Source organism: Scyliorhinus canicula, chromosome 12 (assembly GCF_902713615.1).
Source record: "Scyliorhinus canicula chromosome 12, sScyCan1.1, whole genome shotgun sequence".
Lineage (NCBI taxonomy): Eukaryota > Metazoa > Chordata > Chondrichthyes > Carcharhiniformes > Scyliorhinidae > Scyliorhinus > Scyliorhinus canicula.
The window spans coordinates 124,533,011-124,552,893 of record NC_052157.1 but is presented as its reverse complement, the minus strand read 5'-3'; the positions used below and the strand labels follow the sequence as shown (position 1 = coordinate 124,552,893).

At 40.8% G+C, this 19,883-nt stretch overlaps 1 protein-coding gene across 1 annotated transcript in view; it reads left to right on the top strand.

Annotated features, from left to right (window-relative positions):
* The window catches only part of nipsnap2 (nipsnap homolog 2), a 40,857-nt gene extending 25,328 nt beyond the window's left edge, over positions 1–15,529 (top strand). The window contains exons 8-11 of the mRNA XM_038813098.1: positions 368–399; positions 8,958–9,052; positions 13,198–13,281; positions 14,527–15,529. Coding sequence (XP_038669026.1) covers positions 368–399; positions 8,958–9,052; positions 13,198–13,281; positions 14,527–14,591 — 276 coding nt within the window. The 3' untranslated portion in view covers positions 14,592–15,529. The remainder of the gene's footprint in view (positions 1–367; positions 400–8,957; positions 9,053–13,197; positions 13,282–14,526) is intronic.
* Positions 15,530–19,883: the final 4,354 nt, after the last annotated feature.

Below are 19,883 nucleotides of genomic sequence, written 5' to 3'. Positions count from 1 at the left end.
TGCCATGGACACACAACAGTCGACCTCTAGCCCTTGTGCCCAATTGAACAGGTCACCTATGCCCAATGCACTGTGTTGTGGTGCGAAGGTTCATGTTGCTATAATTAAAAGAGTAAGGAAGGATGCACAGACTATATGAGTTGAAAGGGAAATATGAAAAACATTGGAAAATCTAAGTTATATCTAATGGGTCAATTCATACTTTGTTTAAACAAAATGTCTTTACTTTGCAGAAATTAATAAACAAAATAAATCATAACACATTTACTGTCTGAAAAATTATCCTATCACTGAAAACTGAGATCCTGTGCATAATATTTGTAAATTTTGTTTTGACTGTTGTTTAATGTTGGTATCATTTTTCCAGCCAGGAACAATGATTGAATGGGGTAATAACTGGTGAGTGGCATATTAATGCTTTTGTACAATTTAGCCGGCATGTACTGTATGTACAGTGTGACATTTGCATTGTAAGATTATTTGCTAGTGATGAATTGGGAGTATTGTTCCATTAGCACTTTGATATCTGAAATCATTTGGATGCCCTGATCTGTTTTCTTCAGAAAAGCTGACATTCTTAACTGGTCCATTTACATATGCACTATTCCCCAACCTTCAAAACTGTTCCTTTGGGGGGGGGGGGGGGGGGGGGGGGGGGGGGAACGGTTATCCCTTTGCGAGAAAGCCTGTCCTCAACACCCACCACCCATAGTCTATCCTCTCTCTGAGGTTTATGAACCCATTCTTAGCTTCATTTTCCCACTGAAACACTTCAGTCTGGTTTCTACCTTATCCGCACCACAAGTTACCAGTCTGGCCCCATGTGACCAGCTGTTAAATGTTATCCAGCCTGTCCATCACAACTGCTCTATTCTGCTCTAAAATCTCCATTGTTCACTGTCATGGGATAACCCTCCCTTGGTTCCGCTTCTACTTTGTCCAGAGTACATAAGAACTAGGAGCAGGAGTATGCCATCTGGCCCCTCGAGCCTGCTCCGCCATTCAATGAGATCATAGCTGATCTTTTGTGGACTCAGCTCCACTTTCCGGCCCGAACACCATAACCCTTAATCCCTTTATTCTTCAAAAAACTATCTATCTTTACCTTAAAAACATGTAATGAAGGAGCCTCAACTGCTTCACTGGGCAAGGAATTCCATAGATTCACAACCCTTTGGGTGAAGAAGTTCCTCCTAAACTCAGTCCTAAATCTACTTCCCCTTATTTTGAGGCTATGTCCCCTAGTTCTGCTTTCACCCGCCAGTGGAAACAACCTGCCCGCATCTATCCTATCTATTCCCTTCATAATTTTAAATGTTTCTATAAGATCCTCCTCATCCTTCTAAATTCCGAGTACAGTCCCAGTCTACTCAACCTCTCCTCATAATCCAACCCCTTCAGCTCTGGGATTAACCTAGTGAATCTCCTCTGCACACCCTCCAGTGCCAGTACGTCCTTTCTCAAGTAAGGAGACCAAAACTGAACACACTACTCCAGGTGTGGCCTCACTAACACCGTATACAATTGCAAAACTTCCCTAGTCTTAAACTCCATCCCTCTAGCAATGAAGGACAACATTCCATTTGCCTTCTTAATCACCTGTTGCATCTGTAAACCAACTTTCTGTGACTCATGCACTAGCACACCGAGGTCTCTCTGCACAGCGGCATGCTTTAATATTTTATCGTTTAAATAATAATCCCATTTGCTGTTATTCCTACCAAAATGGATAACCTCACATTTGTCAACATTGTATTCCATCTGCCAGACCCTAGCCCATTCACTTAACCTATCCAAATCCCTCTGCAGACTTCCAGTATCCTCTGCACTTTTCGCTCATCTTAGTGTCATCTGCAAACTTGGACACACTGCCCTTGGTCTCCAACTCCAAATCATCTATGTAAATTGAGAACAATTGTGGGCCCAACACGGATCCCTGAGGGACACCACTAGCTACTGATTGCCAACCAGAGAAACCCCCATTAATCCCCACTCTTTGCTTTCTATTAATTAACCAATCCTCTATCCATGCTACTACTTTACCCTTAATGCCATGCATCTTTATCTGATGCAGCAACCTTGTGTGTGGCACCTTGTCAAAGGCTTTCTGGAAATCCAGATATACCACATCCGTTGGCTCCCCGTTATCTACTGCACTGGTAATGTCCTCAAAAAATTCCACTAAATTAGTTAGGCACGACCTGCCCTTTATGAACCCATGCTGCGTCTGCCCAATGGGACAATTTCTATCCAGATGCCTCGCTATTTCTTCCTTGATGATAGATTCCAGCATCTTCCCTACTACCGAAGTTAAGCTCACTGGCCTATAATTTCCTGCTCTCTGCCTACCTCCTTTTTTAAACAGTGGTGTCACGTTTGCTAATTTCCAATCCACCGGGACCACCCCAGAGTCTAGTGAATTTTGGTAAATCATCATTAGTGCATCTGCAATTTCCCTAGCTATCTCTTTTAGCACTCTGGGATGCATTCCATCAGGGCCAGGAGACTTGTCTACCTTTAGCCCCATTAGCTTGCCCATCACTACCTCCTTAGTGATAACGATCCTCTCGAGGTCCTCAATTGTCATAGCCTCATTTCTATCAGTCACTGGCATGTTATTTGTGTCTTCCACTGTGAAGATCAACCCAAAAAACCTGTTCAGTTCCTCAGCCATTTCCTCATCTCCCATTATTAGAACTCCCTTCTCATCCTCTAAAGGACCAATATTTACCTTAGCCACTCTTTTTTGTTTTATATATTTGTAAAAACTTTTACTGTCTGTTTTTATATTCTGAGCAAGTTTACTCTCATACTCTATCTTACTCTTCTTTATAGCTTTTTGTTGTAGCTTTCTGTTGCCCCGTAAAGATTTCCCAGTCCTCTAGTCTCCCACCAATCTTTGCCACTTTGTATGCTTTTTCCTTCAATTTGATACTCTCCCTTATTTCCTTAGATATCCACGGTCGATTTTCCCTCTTTTACCGTCCTTCCTTTTTGTTGGTATAAACCTTTGCTGAGCACTGTGAAAAATCGCTTGGAAGGTTCTCCACTGTTCCTCAACTGTTCCACCATAAAGACTTTTCTCCCAGTCTACCTTAGCTAGTTCTTCTCTCATCCCATTGTAATCTCCTTTGTTTAAACACTAAACACTAGTATTTGATTTTACTTTCTCACCCTCCATCTGTATTTTAAATTCCACCATATTGTGATCGCTCCTTCCGAGAGGATCCCTAACTATGAGATCATGAATCAACCTTGTCTCATTACACAAGACAAGATCTAGGACCGCTTGTTCCCTCGTAGGTTCCATTACATACTGTTCTAGGAAACTATGGCGGATACATTCTATAAACTCCTCCTCAAGGTTGCCTTGACCGACCTGGTTAAACCAATTGACATGTAGATTAAAATCCCCCATGATAACTGCTGTACCATTTCTACATGCATCAGTTATTTCTTTGTTTATTGCCTGCCCCACCATAATGTTACTATTTGGTGGCCGATAGACTACTCCTATCAGTGACTTTTTCGCCTTACTATTCCTGATTTACACCCAAATGGATTCAACCTTATCCTCCATAGCACCGATGTCATCCCTTACTATTGCCCGAATGTCATCCTTAAATAACAGAGCAACACCACCTCCCTTACCATCCACTCTGTCCTTCCGAATAGTTTGATACCCTCGGATATTTAACTCCCAGTCGTGACCATCCTTTAACCATGTTTCAGTAATGGCCATTAAATCATAGTCATTCATGATGATTTGTGCCATCAACTCATTTACTTTATTCCGAGTACCACGAGCATTCAGGTAAAGTACACTTATGTTGGTTTTTTTACCTCTGTTTTGAATCTTAACATCTCCAGTTTTATTCCTTTTAGTTACTAGGCCTATTCACTGAGCTCCCCTCAGTCACTGTACCTTGTACTGTCGCCCTTTTTGATTTTTGACTATGTCTTCTCTGCCTTGCACTTTTCCCCTTACTTCCTTTTGCTTCTGTCCCTGTTTTACTGTCTTCCAACTTTCTGCATTGGTTCCCATCCCCCTGCCACATTAGTTTAAACCCTCCCCAACAGCTCTTGCAAACACCCCCCCTAGGGCATCGGTTCCAGTCCTGCCCAGGTGCAGACCGTCCGGTTTCTACTGGTCCCACCTCCCCCAGAATCGGTCCCAATGCCCCAGGAATTTGAATCCCTCCCTCTTGCACCATCTCTCGAGCCACACATTCATCCTATCTATCCTGACATTCCTACTCTGACTAGCTCGTGGCACTGGTAGCAATCCTGAGATTACTACCTTTTGAGATCCTACTTTTTAGTTTAACTCCCAACTCCCTGAATTCCGCTTGTAGGACCTCATCCTGTTTTTTTACCTATATCGTTGGGGCCTATGTGCACCACGACAGCTGGCTGTTCACCCCCCCCCCCCCCACACAGAATGTCCTGCAGCTGCTCCGAGACATCCTTGACCCTTGCACCAGGGAGGCAACATACCATCCTGGAGTCTCGATTGCATCCACAGAACCGCCTGTCTATTCCCCTTACGATCGAGTCCCCTATCACTATAGCCCTGCCATTTTTCTTCCTGCCCTGCTGCGCAGCAGAGCCAGCCACGGTGCCATGAACCTTGCTGCTGCCTTCCCCTGGTGAGCCATCTCCCCCAACAGTATCCAAAGCGGTATATTTGTTTTGCAGGGGGTTGACCGCAGGCGACACCTGCACTGCCTTCCTACTCTTGATCTGCCTTTTGGTCACCCATTTGCTATCTCCCTCAGTAACTTTCACCTGCGGTGTGACCAACCCGCTAAACGTGCTATCCACGACCTCCTCAGCATCGCGGATGCTCCAAAGTGAGTCCATCCGCAGCTGCAGAGCCGTCAAGCGGTCTAACGGGAGCTGCAACTGAACACACTTCTTGCACGTGAAAGAGCCAGGGACAGTGGACCTGTCCCTGAGCTCCCACATCGCACACGAGGAGCATGACACGGGTCTGGGATCTCCTGCCATGTCTTAAACCTTAGGTAAACTTATACAACTACAATTTCAAAATAAAAATGAATAAATTAGACAATGAAAAGAAAAACTGCTTACCAGTCACTTACCAGGGTTAAAAAGCACCTCCGATAAAGCATCTTCTCTCACTCTGCACCGAATTACCTCACTGCACCAAATTACCAAGTTACCAAGTAGCTACCATATTTCTAGTAGTATCTTCTGTCATCACTCCATGGTGAACTCGGGAACACCTTGAAGCGCCTTCTTTTTCTGCTTCATATCTCATTCGTCAGCAACTTTATCATAGTTGTGTGGTCAGTTTTGGCATGTACGTTGAACAAACTGCTCTACCTCTCTGGAGTATACTATAGGGGAAGTGTGAAGTTATTCACTTTGGTCGTATGAATAAAAAAGCAGTATTTTATCGAGAGCTGAGAAACTTGGAGGTGTTGATGTTCAAAGAGCCTTGTGTGCACCTGTACAAGAAACCCAAAATGTTAACAGGCAGGTGCAGCAAGCAATTGGGAAGGCAAATGGCATGTTAGCCCTTATTTCAAAGAAATTGGAGTACAAAAATAAATATGTCTTCACATTTGTACGGGGTTTTGGTGAGACTGCATTTGGAGTACTATGTGCAGTTTTGGTCTCCATATTTAAGAAAGGGTATACTTGCATTGGAGGTCGCACACTGTAGGTTCACTAAACTGATCTCTGGGATTTGGGTGTTGTCTGAGTAAACTTGGCTGATATTCTCTGGAGTTTTGAAGAATGAAAGGAGACCTCATTGAAACCTACAAAATTCTGAGGGGGTTTGATAGGGTGGACGCTGAGAGATTGTTTCTTCTGGTCTGTGACCTAGTCTCAAGATAATGGGTTGGTCATTTAGGAATGAGATGAGGAGAAATTACTTAATCCACTCGTGCTGAAATTTGCTACGCCAAAGGGCTGTGAATGCTCCATCATTGAATACATGTAATGCCAATCTGATAGACAGATTTTTGGTATCTTAGGGAATGAAGGGGTAATGGGAGCAAGCAGGAAAATGGCCCGTGATCAGCCATGATCCTATTGAATGGTGGAGCAGACTCGATGGGCCTCGTGGTCTACCCCTGCTCCTTTTTCTTGTGTTCGCTCATCATCTGTGACTCCATGAACACCTGCCATCAGCGATGTCCGCATCCCTTAAATAAATGAAAAAGAACCAACACTATTTTAACCCTGGATGAGTTTCAGACTCCCATGTCCTAGCATCATCAATGCTGCTGACTTTACCTCTGCTTTATGACTTGAGTTTGCCCCTGTTTCATTCCCTGACCCAACTGGAAGCCTTTCAGTTTAATAATTTTGAAAGGGAGTTGGTTATAAACTTGAAAAGAAAATAGTTTACAGGTCTATGGCAGATAGATACAGGAGAGATATTAAATGGATAGCTCTTTCAAAAGGGCTGGTTTAGATAGATGGTTTGAATGCTTTGAATCACTTCTCTAATTTTCTATTATTGTTTTCTTTCTGTTTCTCCTTCATGAAGAGCTTGGGAATTTTTTACTAGTTGAAGGTACTATACAAGTGCAAGCTGCTGATGAATAAATGCCACAGTGAACCTCTCACAAATAGACTCTGGATTTAAGTCAGCCAGGATTGGCAGAAAGATCCAAGAGCCACATTGAAATTGACATGGTAGCGGGAGACAGGGGCATTTTGCCTGAAATTAACTTAAAAGAGATATTTGGAGAATCAAATGGATATGTCAGGAGTGATTGTAATAATTTTTAATCGTTATCTGACCCCAGCTATTTGTTTCCTCAAGAAATTACACAATAATATTCATATGTGAGGTTTTTTTTTTGAATTTAAAGTATCCAATTAGTTTTTCTCCAATAAAGGGGCAATTTAACATGACCCTTTGCTGGATGATTTGCCCCACAACTCTCAAAAATCACAATTTGCCATCAACCTGTTAAGCAAGTGTTAAGCAATTTCTGCAAATGAAAGGTGCTGCAGCAAGTTAGGCCTGGCATATAAAGACATTGGTGATGAGATTTGTTTTCTGCATACCACTCAACCTCTCTGGCTCAGAAAGGAAACAAATTAATTGAGTCTCATTCCTGTAAGTAGCAAAATGCTCTTGGAGATTTTAAAATGTAATTTTTAAAACACTTTTCCTTCGTTTCTTTTTTACGTCTTGTTTATTTTAGTCCAATCTCTCCTTCCATCACTATTTCCCGTTCCATTAAATTATCCTTAACTGTCTCTGATTCAGGAGGTAGATTGTTGGTCCCATCATAATTTGCAATGCAAAAATGGCATAACCATGATAATTAAGGATATTTTTCTGCAAAAAATGTGTTTTGGTTCTATGCATTTCTCTACTACTTCTTTGGACTAAGTATTCTGAATATTTGTCTATTAGAATAAATTAATTCTAAATGTACAACAAACATCATTAAAGAAAATAGATAAGTTCAGCATTAATTGCTTTGCAATTCACCAAGCCCACAATGCAAATTATAATCAGAATTTTAAAAAATTGTATTGCTCTGTTGATCCTTTTCTGGGTTACATGTCATCGTTGATTTCTATTATGGTAAATAATTTTAAATTGAGAATTCCACTGCACGTGCACAGTCCATCTCCAAAGTGCTTACTGCAGTAACTACTAATTTGACAAGAATGTTCACTTTCAGGGCGGCACGGTGGCCTAGTGGTTAGCACTGCTGCCTCACGGCGCTGAGGACCCGAGTTCAATCCCAGCCTCCGGTCACTGTCCGTGTGGAGTTTGCACATTCTCCCCATGTCTGCGTGGGTCTCGCCCCCACAGCCCAAAGATGTGCAAGGTAGGTGGATTGGCCACGCTAAATTGTCCCTTAATTTGGAAAAGAATAATTGGATACTCTAAATGTCTAAAACAAAATATCATGAATGGTTTTGATAGAGTAAATTAGAGAAACTCTTTCCAGTACCAGGAGGGTTGGTAACCAGAGGATACAGATCCAGAAGATCCAGAGGTGAATTGAAGAAAAACTTTTTTTCAGAAAGTTGTTATCTGGAATGCGCTGTCTGAAAGGGTGGTCGAAGTAAATTCAATAGTAACTTTTTTAAGAAGAAATTGGATCAGTGAAGATAAAAAAAACTTGCAGGACTATGGGAAATTAGTTAGGGTGTGGCACTGAAGGAGTGGGACTACCTTTGAATGAGCTGTCTGAAGCACAATGTGCTGTATCATATGTTGTTATTCCAGTACTACAAACATGATCTTACTAAACTTATTTACTTTGTAGGAAAGTTTAGAATTGACATTTTGAGAACCAAGTGGATTGGATCCCAAAATCAACAAGCTAATCCTCCAATTTAACTGACTATATGTAGGAATCCATTTCCCTTTTTTATAAAAAAAAAATTGATATCTATAAATATAACCTACTCCAATATTATTCCAGTTGTCCATGATGCCTGAGTCTTCCTGTTACAAGTACACACTAAATATTTTTTCCCATTTGATGTGGTGAGCAGAAATATACTTCAAAGTTGAAAATCCTGTTTTAACTGTTCAAAAATTTGATGTTGCAGCTGCTTTTATGTTTGAGGATTTTGATTGGGTGAAAGGTCATTGAGTTGTTGAGCCAGTCTCCACTCAAAATACTGTAAGTGTTTGTGCAAATTGTTATTCGTGCAAAGTAATCAAACATGAACTTTAATTTGTGCAAACCCAAACTGATTATGAAAACTGCATGTCAAATAACATGAAATTACATGTAATTAGTTTCCACTTGGTATTTGAACTTTGAGAAGCAACTGAGATATATTTTGTGATTCAAATTTCAACTGTCAGCCATCTTCACAAAACTAAACAATACATGAATCAAAGAATGAGTTCTTAACCCCTAATTGCTTGAAATTAGTAAATTCTTGATATATCAATTTGTAATTTTATTTAGTTTTGATTCATTTATTTTTCACAGGGCTCGTGCTATTCGATATAGACAAGAGAACAATGAAGCAGTTGGTGGCTTCTTCTCTCAGATTGGCGAGCTTTACACTGTGCATCATCTTTGGGGTAAATAAATCCCACCAATCAATTACTACTATCATATTTCTTTGTAGTTTTTTTGGCCAGTTGTACTTAGACTGAGTTGGATGCTAAATGCATTTCATCGTCCTGGCAAATGAGATGTAGTTTCATGCAGTAATCCTTCTTTAATAGTACATGTAATACAGTATTAGACTGCAATGATGTTCTGGAAATGACTTCAGTTGCCAGTATTACACAAATTTACTGCTCATTGGCTGCTTACAAAAAAAGGTAAATGTGCAATTCCTCCGGAAGATGTGCAACTTCCCTCCGAGGATGGACATCTTCAGGTAAGAGACTTTGAAAAATGGACAATTAGTTAATTTGCATGCTATTCACTCAGGTAAGGAACTCTATCGAACAGAATAATTGCTACAATGTCATTGGAATAGTTAGTAGGTTCATCATAGAAATGTATGTGATTAGTAAAGCCCACTTTTGATCTAACTGGTGGCCCCAGGATTTGGAAACAAAGTATGCTAATCATTTTCTATGGTTATCTTTCCAGATACGTCCCAGTTCTTTAAAATTACAGGTTGAGCAGCCCTTGTCTGAAATTCTGAAAATCAAAAATGTTGAAGTCTGCACGTTTTTCGAGCGCCAGTGTGACGTTGCAAGTCCCCGGGTGATGAGCAGTTCCCACTGCCCACCACACATGCGCAGTTCCTAACGCGCTGCTGATGCACATTATATTCCAAAATCTGAAAAATTCTGAAATCCGATACACACTCAGCCCCAAGCATTTCGGATAAGGGATGCTCAACCTATACTTAGTTACTTCCCTAAGTAAACTGTTATAAAATATTCACCACTGTCTGTGTTAACTAGTTACAACTAATCCATCATCTGAGCTGCAAACCATGGACTTTCATTTATTTCATTTCCATGATGAACAGTTTTTAAGGATTCAACTTGTTTCCTGTAAGATTTTGAATTGTTCAAAAAAAATCTCTTCTGTCGCGTTTACCATCTCAGTCTGTCCTTTGCAGTTTAATCAACTGAAGTTAAGTATCAAAGGAACAGAACTTGTAGAACCATAGAATTCCTACAGTGCAGAGGGAGACCATTCGGCCCAACGAGTCTGCACCGATCATAGATACATGGAAGATAGGAGCAGGAGGAGGCCGTTTGACCCTTCCAGCTTGCTCTGCCATTCATCACGATCATGGCTGATCATCCAACTCAATAGCCTAATCCTGCTTTCTCTCCATAGCCTTTGATCTCATTCTCCCCAAGTGCTATATCTAGCTGCCTCTTGAATATATTCAATGTTTTAGCATCAACTACATCCTGTGGTAATGAATTCCACAGGCTCACCACTCTTTGGGTGAAGAAATTACTCCTTGTATCTATCCCAAATGGTTTACCCTGAATCCTCAGACTGTGTCCCCTGGTTCTGGACACACCCATTATTGGTAACATCTTCCCTGCATCTACGCTGTATAGTCCTGTTAAACTTTTTTTTTTTAATTTTGAATTTTTTATTTAACACAAATTTGTAACATTTACAGAGAGAAAAATGGCCCTGTGCAAAGAGCCTTAACATAGTGAAAACGAACAGTGGGAAAGAATAAACATGTTAATAAGGCACTTCCCCTGCCAGCTCTGTTTGCCCATGCCACACTTGTTCAACTAAACTAACGTGGCCCTAACCCCCATTGTTGCAATCCCCCCAAAACACCCTAAACAGTGCGCCCTCCAGCCCCCACTGTCTGTCCAGGCTGAAAACAATCTTGGATAAAACATTACAGTACAGGATAATTTAACAAACCGCCGCCACACAAAAGCTCTGAGAGCCCAGAGTCCTTTAGTTCAAGTCCAGCTTCTTTTAATAAAAGTCCACACCTAATCAGAGCAAATTAGGTTAACAGACCGCCGCCACTGTACAGCACTAAAAGAACTAAGTGCCCATTAGTTCAAGTCCAGTTTCTTATCTTTAATAAAAGTCCAAACCTGTTCTGGTGTCTCAAAATAGTAGTGGAGTTCCTCAAACGTAACCCAAAGCTTTGCAAGATACAGCATTCCAAACCTCACCTCCTTTTTGTAGAGGGCTGCCTTTACCTTGATGAATCCTGCACGCCTCTTGGCCAGCTCCGTTCCCAAATCCTGGTAAATGCGCACCTCGCAGTTCTCCCATCTGCTCCTCTCCGCCTTGGCCCATCGCAGCACACGTTCCCTGTCAGCAAGCCGGTGAAAGCGGACCACCAAGGCCCTCCGTCGGTCGCCCGTCCTGGGCTTCCCTGTGGGGGCTCCTATGTGCCCCATCCAACTCCAGGGGTTGAGGGAAGGCCTCCGGTCCCATCAGCGCCTCAAGCATACCCGTCACGTATGCGCCCACACCCGACCCCTCGAGGAGGCCAATGATCCTTAAATTCTGCCTCCTGGCTCTGTTCCCTAGCTCTTCAAGCTGCTCCTGCATCCTCCTCTGTCGGGCGTTCAGCTCCTCCACTTCGTGCTCCAGCTCCGTTACCGCGCCCGCCTGGCTGGAGAGCTTCATCTTGACCTCTCTGAGCGTCTTCCCTTGGACCGCCTGTGTCTCGACCATTCGGTCCATCACCGCTCTCATCGGGTCCAGCGTGTCCCTCCTCAGCTCGGCGAAGCAGTTCTTGAAGAGCACCATCTGTTGCTCCCTTGGCCAGTGAGCCTCCGCTCCCCGGTCCCTGCCGTCCGCCATGCTTGGCCGCCCAGTCTGGGGTCCCCACTGCTCCCGCTTCGATCCTTGCCGCTCCACTCGACCACTTCTAGTCCAGCTGCCCATACCCCGGAAAGGAAGCCTCTTCCCTATCGTCTCCTCCACCGATTCAGGCTGCCGGGTCCCAAAAAGGTCCGTTGAGAAAGGTCCGTTTGCCCATCGCGGGCGGGAGCGATCCGACCTGCGACCTGTCTCCTCGAGGGTGCCACCGGAAGTCATCAGTCCTGTTAAACTTTGATAAGTCTGTATGAGATCCCACCTCATTCTCTCGTTCTTCTGAACTCCAGCGAGAACAATCCCAACCTAGTCAATCTCTCCTCGTATGACAGTCCCGCCATCCCTGGAATCAGTCTGGTAAACCTTCGCTGCACTCCCTCAAGAGCAATATCCTTCCTCAGAGAAGGAGACCAAAACTGCACACAATACTCCACGTGTGGCCTCACCAAGGCCCTGTATAATTGCAGCAACACATCCCTGCTTCTATACTCAACCACTCGCAATGAAGGCCAACATACCATTAGCCATCGTTATCGCCTGCTGCACCTGCATGCTTACATTCAGCGACTGGTGCACAAGGACACCCAGGTCCTGCTGCACACTCCCCTCTCCCACTTTGCAACCATTCAGGTAGTAATCTGCCTTCCTGTTTTTGTTTCCAAAGGGAATAACCTCACACTTACCAAATTATACTGCAAAATCAGATCCTCTGAAAGAGCACCCTACCAAGGCCACCTGCCCCGCCCTATCTGCTTAACCCCACCTAACCTGCATATTCATGGACACTAAGGGAAAATTTTACATGGCCAATCCACCTAACCTGCACATTTTTGGATTGTGGGAGGAAGCACCAGAGGAAACTCATGCAGACACTGGGAAAACACAGATTCTCAGCATGGACAGTGACCCAGGAACAGGACCAAACACAGATTCTCAGCACCTTGAGGCAGCTGCGCTAACCACTCCGCCACTGTGCCGCCCTTTCTTTCAGACTAATGGAGTTATGAGTGAAATTCACTTGACTTTCAGTTCCCAGAACCAGCTGTTCATATTTCTTGGTTCAAACCATGATGGTATCTCCCATTGTCTGTTTGGCATGCCCCTCACAGTCCAATAACCTTCTAGTAACATTTACATTTAGTTAACACGTCCGGTAAATGTCATCTCTTTTCCCATTAAATACCACAAAAAAAGTAGTTAGAATTGTAAATTCACATAATTTGCTATCTGGATTCTTTAGCCATACGATGCTTAACTAATGGCAAAATATGATTGACAAAAATCACATTTATTTTAAAGTGAAGTTACGACTTAATGCTATAGTTCTGGTTTGTAAAATTTGATATTTGTCAAAACGGTATAAATTTTAATTTATATAAAACGGTTAATAAGAGTTACAAACTTAATTATTTATTTCACCTGTGCTAATCTATTTTAAAAGCTTACAAGGACTTGCAATCAAGGGATGAAACACGAAATTCAGCATGGCAGAAACCTGGCTGGGATGAATGTGTATATTACACAGGTATTTTAGTGCATATTTAGTGTACTGTGAACTCTTTGAAGTGACTAGAAGAGCTGTCTAGGCTAAAAGATACCACTTTCATTACCCAAACTGCTGATCTAAGTCAAGTCTGTAACAAGTGCAACAGCTGCCTTTAGTATGTCACTGGTGAATGGGTCTGCAGGTGAGATGAAGAACAAAACAAGGATATCTTCCATATTCTGAATGCTAATGGCGAAACATAAACACTGTCGAATTTTCAAAATCTCCTCTTCTCTTACTGCAGACCCATATACCAGAGCCAGTGACATGCGGCAACTCTTTCCCCACCACCGCCAAAAACCCTTATTTCTGAGAAATTAATGTTTTTGAGTGGCAAAGATCTTTGAAGGCTGACAGCAGCATCCCCTTTAAATCTAACATTGTTTTTAAACAATGACTGAGGCTAATCTTTGCTTTGTTAGCCCCGACGTTGAATGGAACTTCAAAAAAAGACTCTGACTCTGTTGCAAAAATACACTTTCACATTTTGATCCATGGTTTGTTTTTCCTTACTTTCATTGCATATTTTGAGCTGTTTGGAACAGCATTAACACTTTCTGTACTCTCACTTGTTTACTTTGCTCGTTTTTGATTGGAGTTAAAATAGCACATGGTTGATTCAGGATAGAAATTATGGATAGGACAGTAAAGAATTACACATAGTGATTATAAGTATATTTTATTCATGATTTAGTCACAACACTAGATAGTATAAATTCCTGTCTCCAGCAAGGGAAACATTTGCATTGATCTTAACAAGTTGTATCCAGTTATCTTTGAATTTCCTTGGTGATGGGAGGAAGGACTTGCATAGTGTGATTTTATGTTATCCAAATAATTTTCAAATATGCTTACAGCCACAATTTTCAAATGAAGTACAATGATAGTAAAAAGTCTTAATTGCATCAGTGCAACACTAGTTTCAGATTTAAATTTGTTAACTTGTTGGAGGATTAGAGTTGCATTTCCACATCATATTTACATAAAGTCAGCATATTCTGAATGCTTGCTCATTGAACCAGTCTTCCAAATAGTAAAAAAAGTTTTGCTTTTTAAAAAAAACTTCAGTTCAAATGTTTACTTCTAAAATGATCTCTAGTTAATGCCAGAATTTGGCTTGCAATATTCAGAATTTGATGCACAACAGGTTGCACAATAACTAGATAGGTGTGCGTTTTCAAATATAGACACAAATTAATTACAGATGGTCTTTTGTTTGCACAGTGCCACTCATTCAGCGCATGGATTCCAGGATTATGATTCCACTGAAGATTTCACCACTTCAGTAGAGCTCAACTTGTTACACCATGAAAAGGAAATTAAATACTTGTGTTTTGTCTTAATACATGAGGAAAACGTCAACGGGTTACTGACATGAGTCTGTACTTGTAATCAATTAAATAAGTATTTTAACTTCAAGGACTTTTATTGAATTTACAAAACACTTCTGAAGCTAATTGTCGGTTATTAATAGCAATATTTTATTTCGGAAGCACTAATTAGAATTATAATTGTTAGATGTGTAAAATCCTGAATGTTCATCTTCAGTTTTATTGTCCTATTTCTGTTGCACTGCCCTCCTCCCCATCTGGACTGAACCACGAATGGTGACATATTCCTTACGTTACCTGTTCCTCTCATTAGCCAGCGGAATGATTATGAAGGTAGCAAATTTAAGGTATTCTTTTTCCGTGTGTGATAGTGTATGTGTGTCCCATTGAGCAACATCATGACAATTTATGGCTGGATCTTGCAAAAAGGAGCAATCAAAATTTCCTTCCCAAAATATTGACCATTTCCCATTTAATAAGGGACTCATCAGTTGTCACAATTTCTAATGTGGTTAGTCAGGGAATTACTTTTTTTTAAAAAAAATTATTATTTTTTGGAGGTAAAAATAGTACTCTTGTGCTGTTTTCAGATATTAGGGATTCAGTTCCGTCTGATACAAGAATAGGTTATTTGTGTTCTTTTGGGTTGCTTTATACTGCTGTAGGTGATGCATGTGAAATCACTGTACAAAATTGTACGCTTACAATGACATTTTTAAAAACTGTTTTGTCGTGTGCTTATTTTTAAAATGGCACCATTATGTATAGCTTCTAGGATTTACAGTGATTAAGTAAATCTAATTAATGAAAGAAATCTGTTTCTAAGCCATTGGTCAACTGTCAGGCTACAATACCCGGTACAGTCTGCGGACTGTAATAAACTTGATTTGCAACAATTGTGTTTATGTTGTCTTTTCATTTTGGCAGGTAAGTAAACAAAAACCGAGTTTAGTAAATATGTTTACACTCTAATATTAGTAAATCATTCACAATATCCTCGTGGGGAAAAGGGAAACGATCAAAAGTTAAGTAAGTTTATCTTATTGTTTTAAAGTATTAAATCTGTGAACTCCTTTTGTAGATAAAAAGTGAATAATGATTGCTTGTGGAATATAGGGAATAAAGTAAACTAACAGGTTCAAAATGCATAAATCCACTGGCAAAATATATGCAAAATAACAGCTGATGCAAGGAAAAACTAGGAGCATGATTCGGGCCACCTGTTTGGTGCCTGGATTCCAAGAAGTCCTATAGTCTGCAAAAACTAGTAAGTTGAAAGTAATGATATCCACTTAATGAATTGATAGGGAAAGAGTAGGTGTTGAGTTTATTATCTGATAGCTGGTGCAATATAGTTGATGTGAAAATTCTCAGTGCCTTGTCCACCTTTCTTAGCAGGGAGAGACGTCCTAACAGAAAAAAGATTGGGGGTAGTGACTTGGCACGGATTGTTTTATTAAATGAAAAGTATCAACAAATAATTTGCATCACAGGAGGAGGCCTTTTTGGCCCATGACATCTAAAGCCTTTAATCGAGAAATTCTAAGCTCAATTTTCTGCCCTGATCTTTCCCATAGCCTGGTATCTTCCCCTGTTTCAAATATGTTTCTCTTCCTTTTGAAGATAAAGTGGTCAAATTACCATGCTGCAACAATTTAGTGGAACAGAATTATTTAAAACTGCCCTTCTGACTGTGTGGCTATTTTAAATTGATGTGAGCAGATTGGCTCAAAGGTTAACCTGGCGTTATTTGAATTGGATGAGTGGCTTAGAAAACTGAATTTCTAAGTCAGTGTCCTAGCTATAAAATAAGTTTGTATTATTAAGAGGTTTCTTGAGTTGCAAAAGTGTTAATTAGAATGACATACTGACAGTTTTTGGATGAACTGAGAGAAGATAATGAAGTGAGTTTGTTCAGTGCTTCAACAGAGTGGACTTGAAACTGCAAAATCAAGAGGATAAGAGAAAATTAGTTTGAAAGAATTAATTCAGGACTGCGTCCGGAGGGTAGCTCCCCTGTTCGTCTTTGAAATAGTGCCAAAGAATCTTTTATATCCAACCGAGAGGGCAAGATTGGTGCTCTAGTTAATATCTTATCCAAAAAAATGGCACCTCTGACAGTGCAACAACATTCCCTAGATACTGTACAAGACAGTGCAACATTCCCTAGGTGCTGTACAAGTGATTCAACCTAGAATTTCATGCTCGAGCCCTGGACTATGACTTGAACGTGCAATCTTCAGAAGGAGAGACAAAAACACAGTTGGTCAATGGCTTACACCTTGCATCAGTGCACTGTTTGTAAAATAAGTAATAATGTTCACGGCACAGTGGTTAGCACACTTGCCTCACAGTGCCAGGGTCCCGGGTTCAATTCTGATCTCGGGTGGTGGGGTGACTGTGCGAAATTTGCATGTTCTCCCTGTGTCAGCATGGGTTTTGTCCGGGTGCTCCGGTTTCCTCCCACAGTCCAAAGATGTGCAGGTTAGGTGGATTGGATATACTAAATTTCCCCTATAAGGTGTTGTAAGATGGGTGATTGGGCCGAGGTTAGGGTGCTCTTTCAGAGGGTCGATGCAGACTTGATGGGCTGAATATCCTGCACTGTAGGGATTCTATGAACTATCCAAAGGCACTTGATGTTAAAGGCACTTGGTTTAAAGAAATAATTGCTGAAGTATATCCATTCACCAGGCCTACTGAATAAACCTTTTCATCAGGTGCATAATGAACTTGTATAGGATTGTCTACTGAACTAAAATGTGTTAAGAAAAAAATACCACCTTGCTCAGTTTTAAAAAAAAAACGATTTGTTACTTGCTCTGCACCAGCTTCAGGACCTTGGATAAAGCTGACTCTTACCTGTTCAATTCCCACTTGGGTCACTGTGTGGAGTCTGCACGTTCTCACCGTATCTGTGTGGGTTTCCTCCGGGTGCTCTGGTTTCCTCCCACAAGTCCAGAAAGACGTGCTGTTGGGTGAATTGGACATTCTGAATTCTCCCTTTGTGTACCCGAACAGGCACAGAAATGTGGCGACCAGGGGATTTTTGCAGTAACTTCATTGCAGTGTTAATGCAAGCCTATTTGTGACACTAATAAAGATTATTATTAAGCAACTTGATAAACATTTGAAAATAAAATGCAAGCCTATGGGGGAAGTGCAGGGGATGGATTAAATAGTTCCTTCAAGGTGCCTGTATTGTTACGATGGACTGAATGGCCTTTCTCTTTCCAAGGTGCTCACCCTCACACAGATGGTTTTCAGTCAAATCAGTCCATTCAATGTCAAAGATTTTTTGTCCAAATTCTTAGTTAATGATTATTGTACATGCACATGGGGTGCGATTAAGCGGACTCAAAGACAATAATAAAGATTATTATTATTCACACTGTATAAACCTCCTTCCCCCACAGCTACATTTGTGTTCTACACCTTTTTGTGATTAAAATTAATACCACTTGAAGATGGTTTAGACTTTTTATAGGAAATCTGTCTGTCCCTCCCAACCACTGCAGTCCCAATGCATTGTACAAAGCATGCAGGCACCTTGACAGTGGAATAATGGGGTGCACATTGCAACATGTAAGGTGCCCCTATGTCAGCAAGGCATTGGGAACACCACTTTAGACCTAAAGTTATTTTGGGTCTCTGAGTGAACTCATGTTGATCATGTGTCCTGATGCAGATCTTAGATATTGTTCCTTTAACCAGTCAAGCCTGGACAATAGGAAAGGATCATTGGGTGAACACTGGTCACTGAAGAATAGGGAATGGAACAGTAGAAACAGACACTGCAAGAACTACACCATAAGGATGAGAAAAATATATTTTACAATCATATAGGTAGTTGAAAAAAGTTAACAGAAGTTTTGGACCAGAACCAGGAAAGAATATATAAAGCACAGTTATTTGGAATTCACCATCGGAAGTAGAAAAATATATGAATAATCAATAAAAGACAAATTTTGGGAAGGGAAGAAAGTTCTGTGAAGTTGCAGGGAAACAGAATTATGATAATGTATTTTCAATATCAATAATTTGTAAAAGTATTGAGTGAGTAATATATATTTTAATATAAAGAGTGTTCAAGCTATGAGTGAACTGCTTTTGTGTTTAAGCTCTAGGATATAATGACTAACTTCAGAGACAGCATTCCCTTTTCACACCATTCATCGACCAACAGGACACTTCTGCTCACAACCATATGGTGTGAAGAAACTGTTGCTCAACTTGTGAATTGATTTTTTCCCCCCTTCATTTCGATAGATACCTTCCTCGGAGAGCTCAGTTAGACTTGGAATTTCCCATATTGGAACCTGTACCTTGTTGCTTTATCAAATTAAAAATAAAGCTAGCATTGTTGGATTTGTTTATTATCATGTGTACTGAGGTACAGTTAAAAAGTATTTTTCTTCGAGCAGCTCAAATAGAAAATAAATTAGAAAATACATATTTGGGCAACACAAGGTACATAATGTAAATACATAGACACCGGCATCAGGTGAAGCATACAGGAGTGTAGTATTAATCAGGTCAGTCCATAATAGGGTCGTTTAGGAGTCTGGTAGCAGTGGGGAAGAAGCTGTTTTTGAATCTGTGAATTAGCAGAAATGTTAAAGACTCAAAAATGATTGTCAGTTTAGAAGAAAGGAATTTTAAACATCTTTAGGCTGCTTGAATTTTAATTTTGAATAAAGTCCAGTCCATATTAAAGGCCAAGTCAGTCTATAAGTAAACCTGTGGTTAATCGACAGCTGTGAAATCTTGTTGAGTCAAGCCAAGTTTAATTACCTTCTGATAGTTCATCTATTTAACAACAAACTTTCTGTGTAGAAGAAATTAATAAAGTATTTGTTACAGCCAGCATCGATTTATGAACTGCATTTTTGGTCTGTTAAGAGATCATGTGATACTGGAAAAATTGCAGTTGATGAGCCAACTTACGAACATTTTATTGTCTGAGGCTAAAAGGTTTTCACTGGACAGTCTACCAGGGTATTGATCTAGTTTCCAGATCTGGTCAATATGCGTTTCCAGCATTTTACATTTATGATTGCATGCACCAACAACCTCCACACTTCCATCTGCAGCTCAAGTTAGAAGCTTCTGGGTTCAATCTTCACCTGCAGATGGACACTTCATTGTCGTTCAGTGATTGATGTACCGTCAACAATCTTGCTTTTAGCATGACGTGTAAACCCACATACCTACTCTGCTAGGTGCAAAAGGCCTGACAGCAAGTGAAAC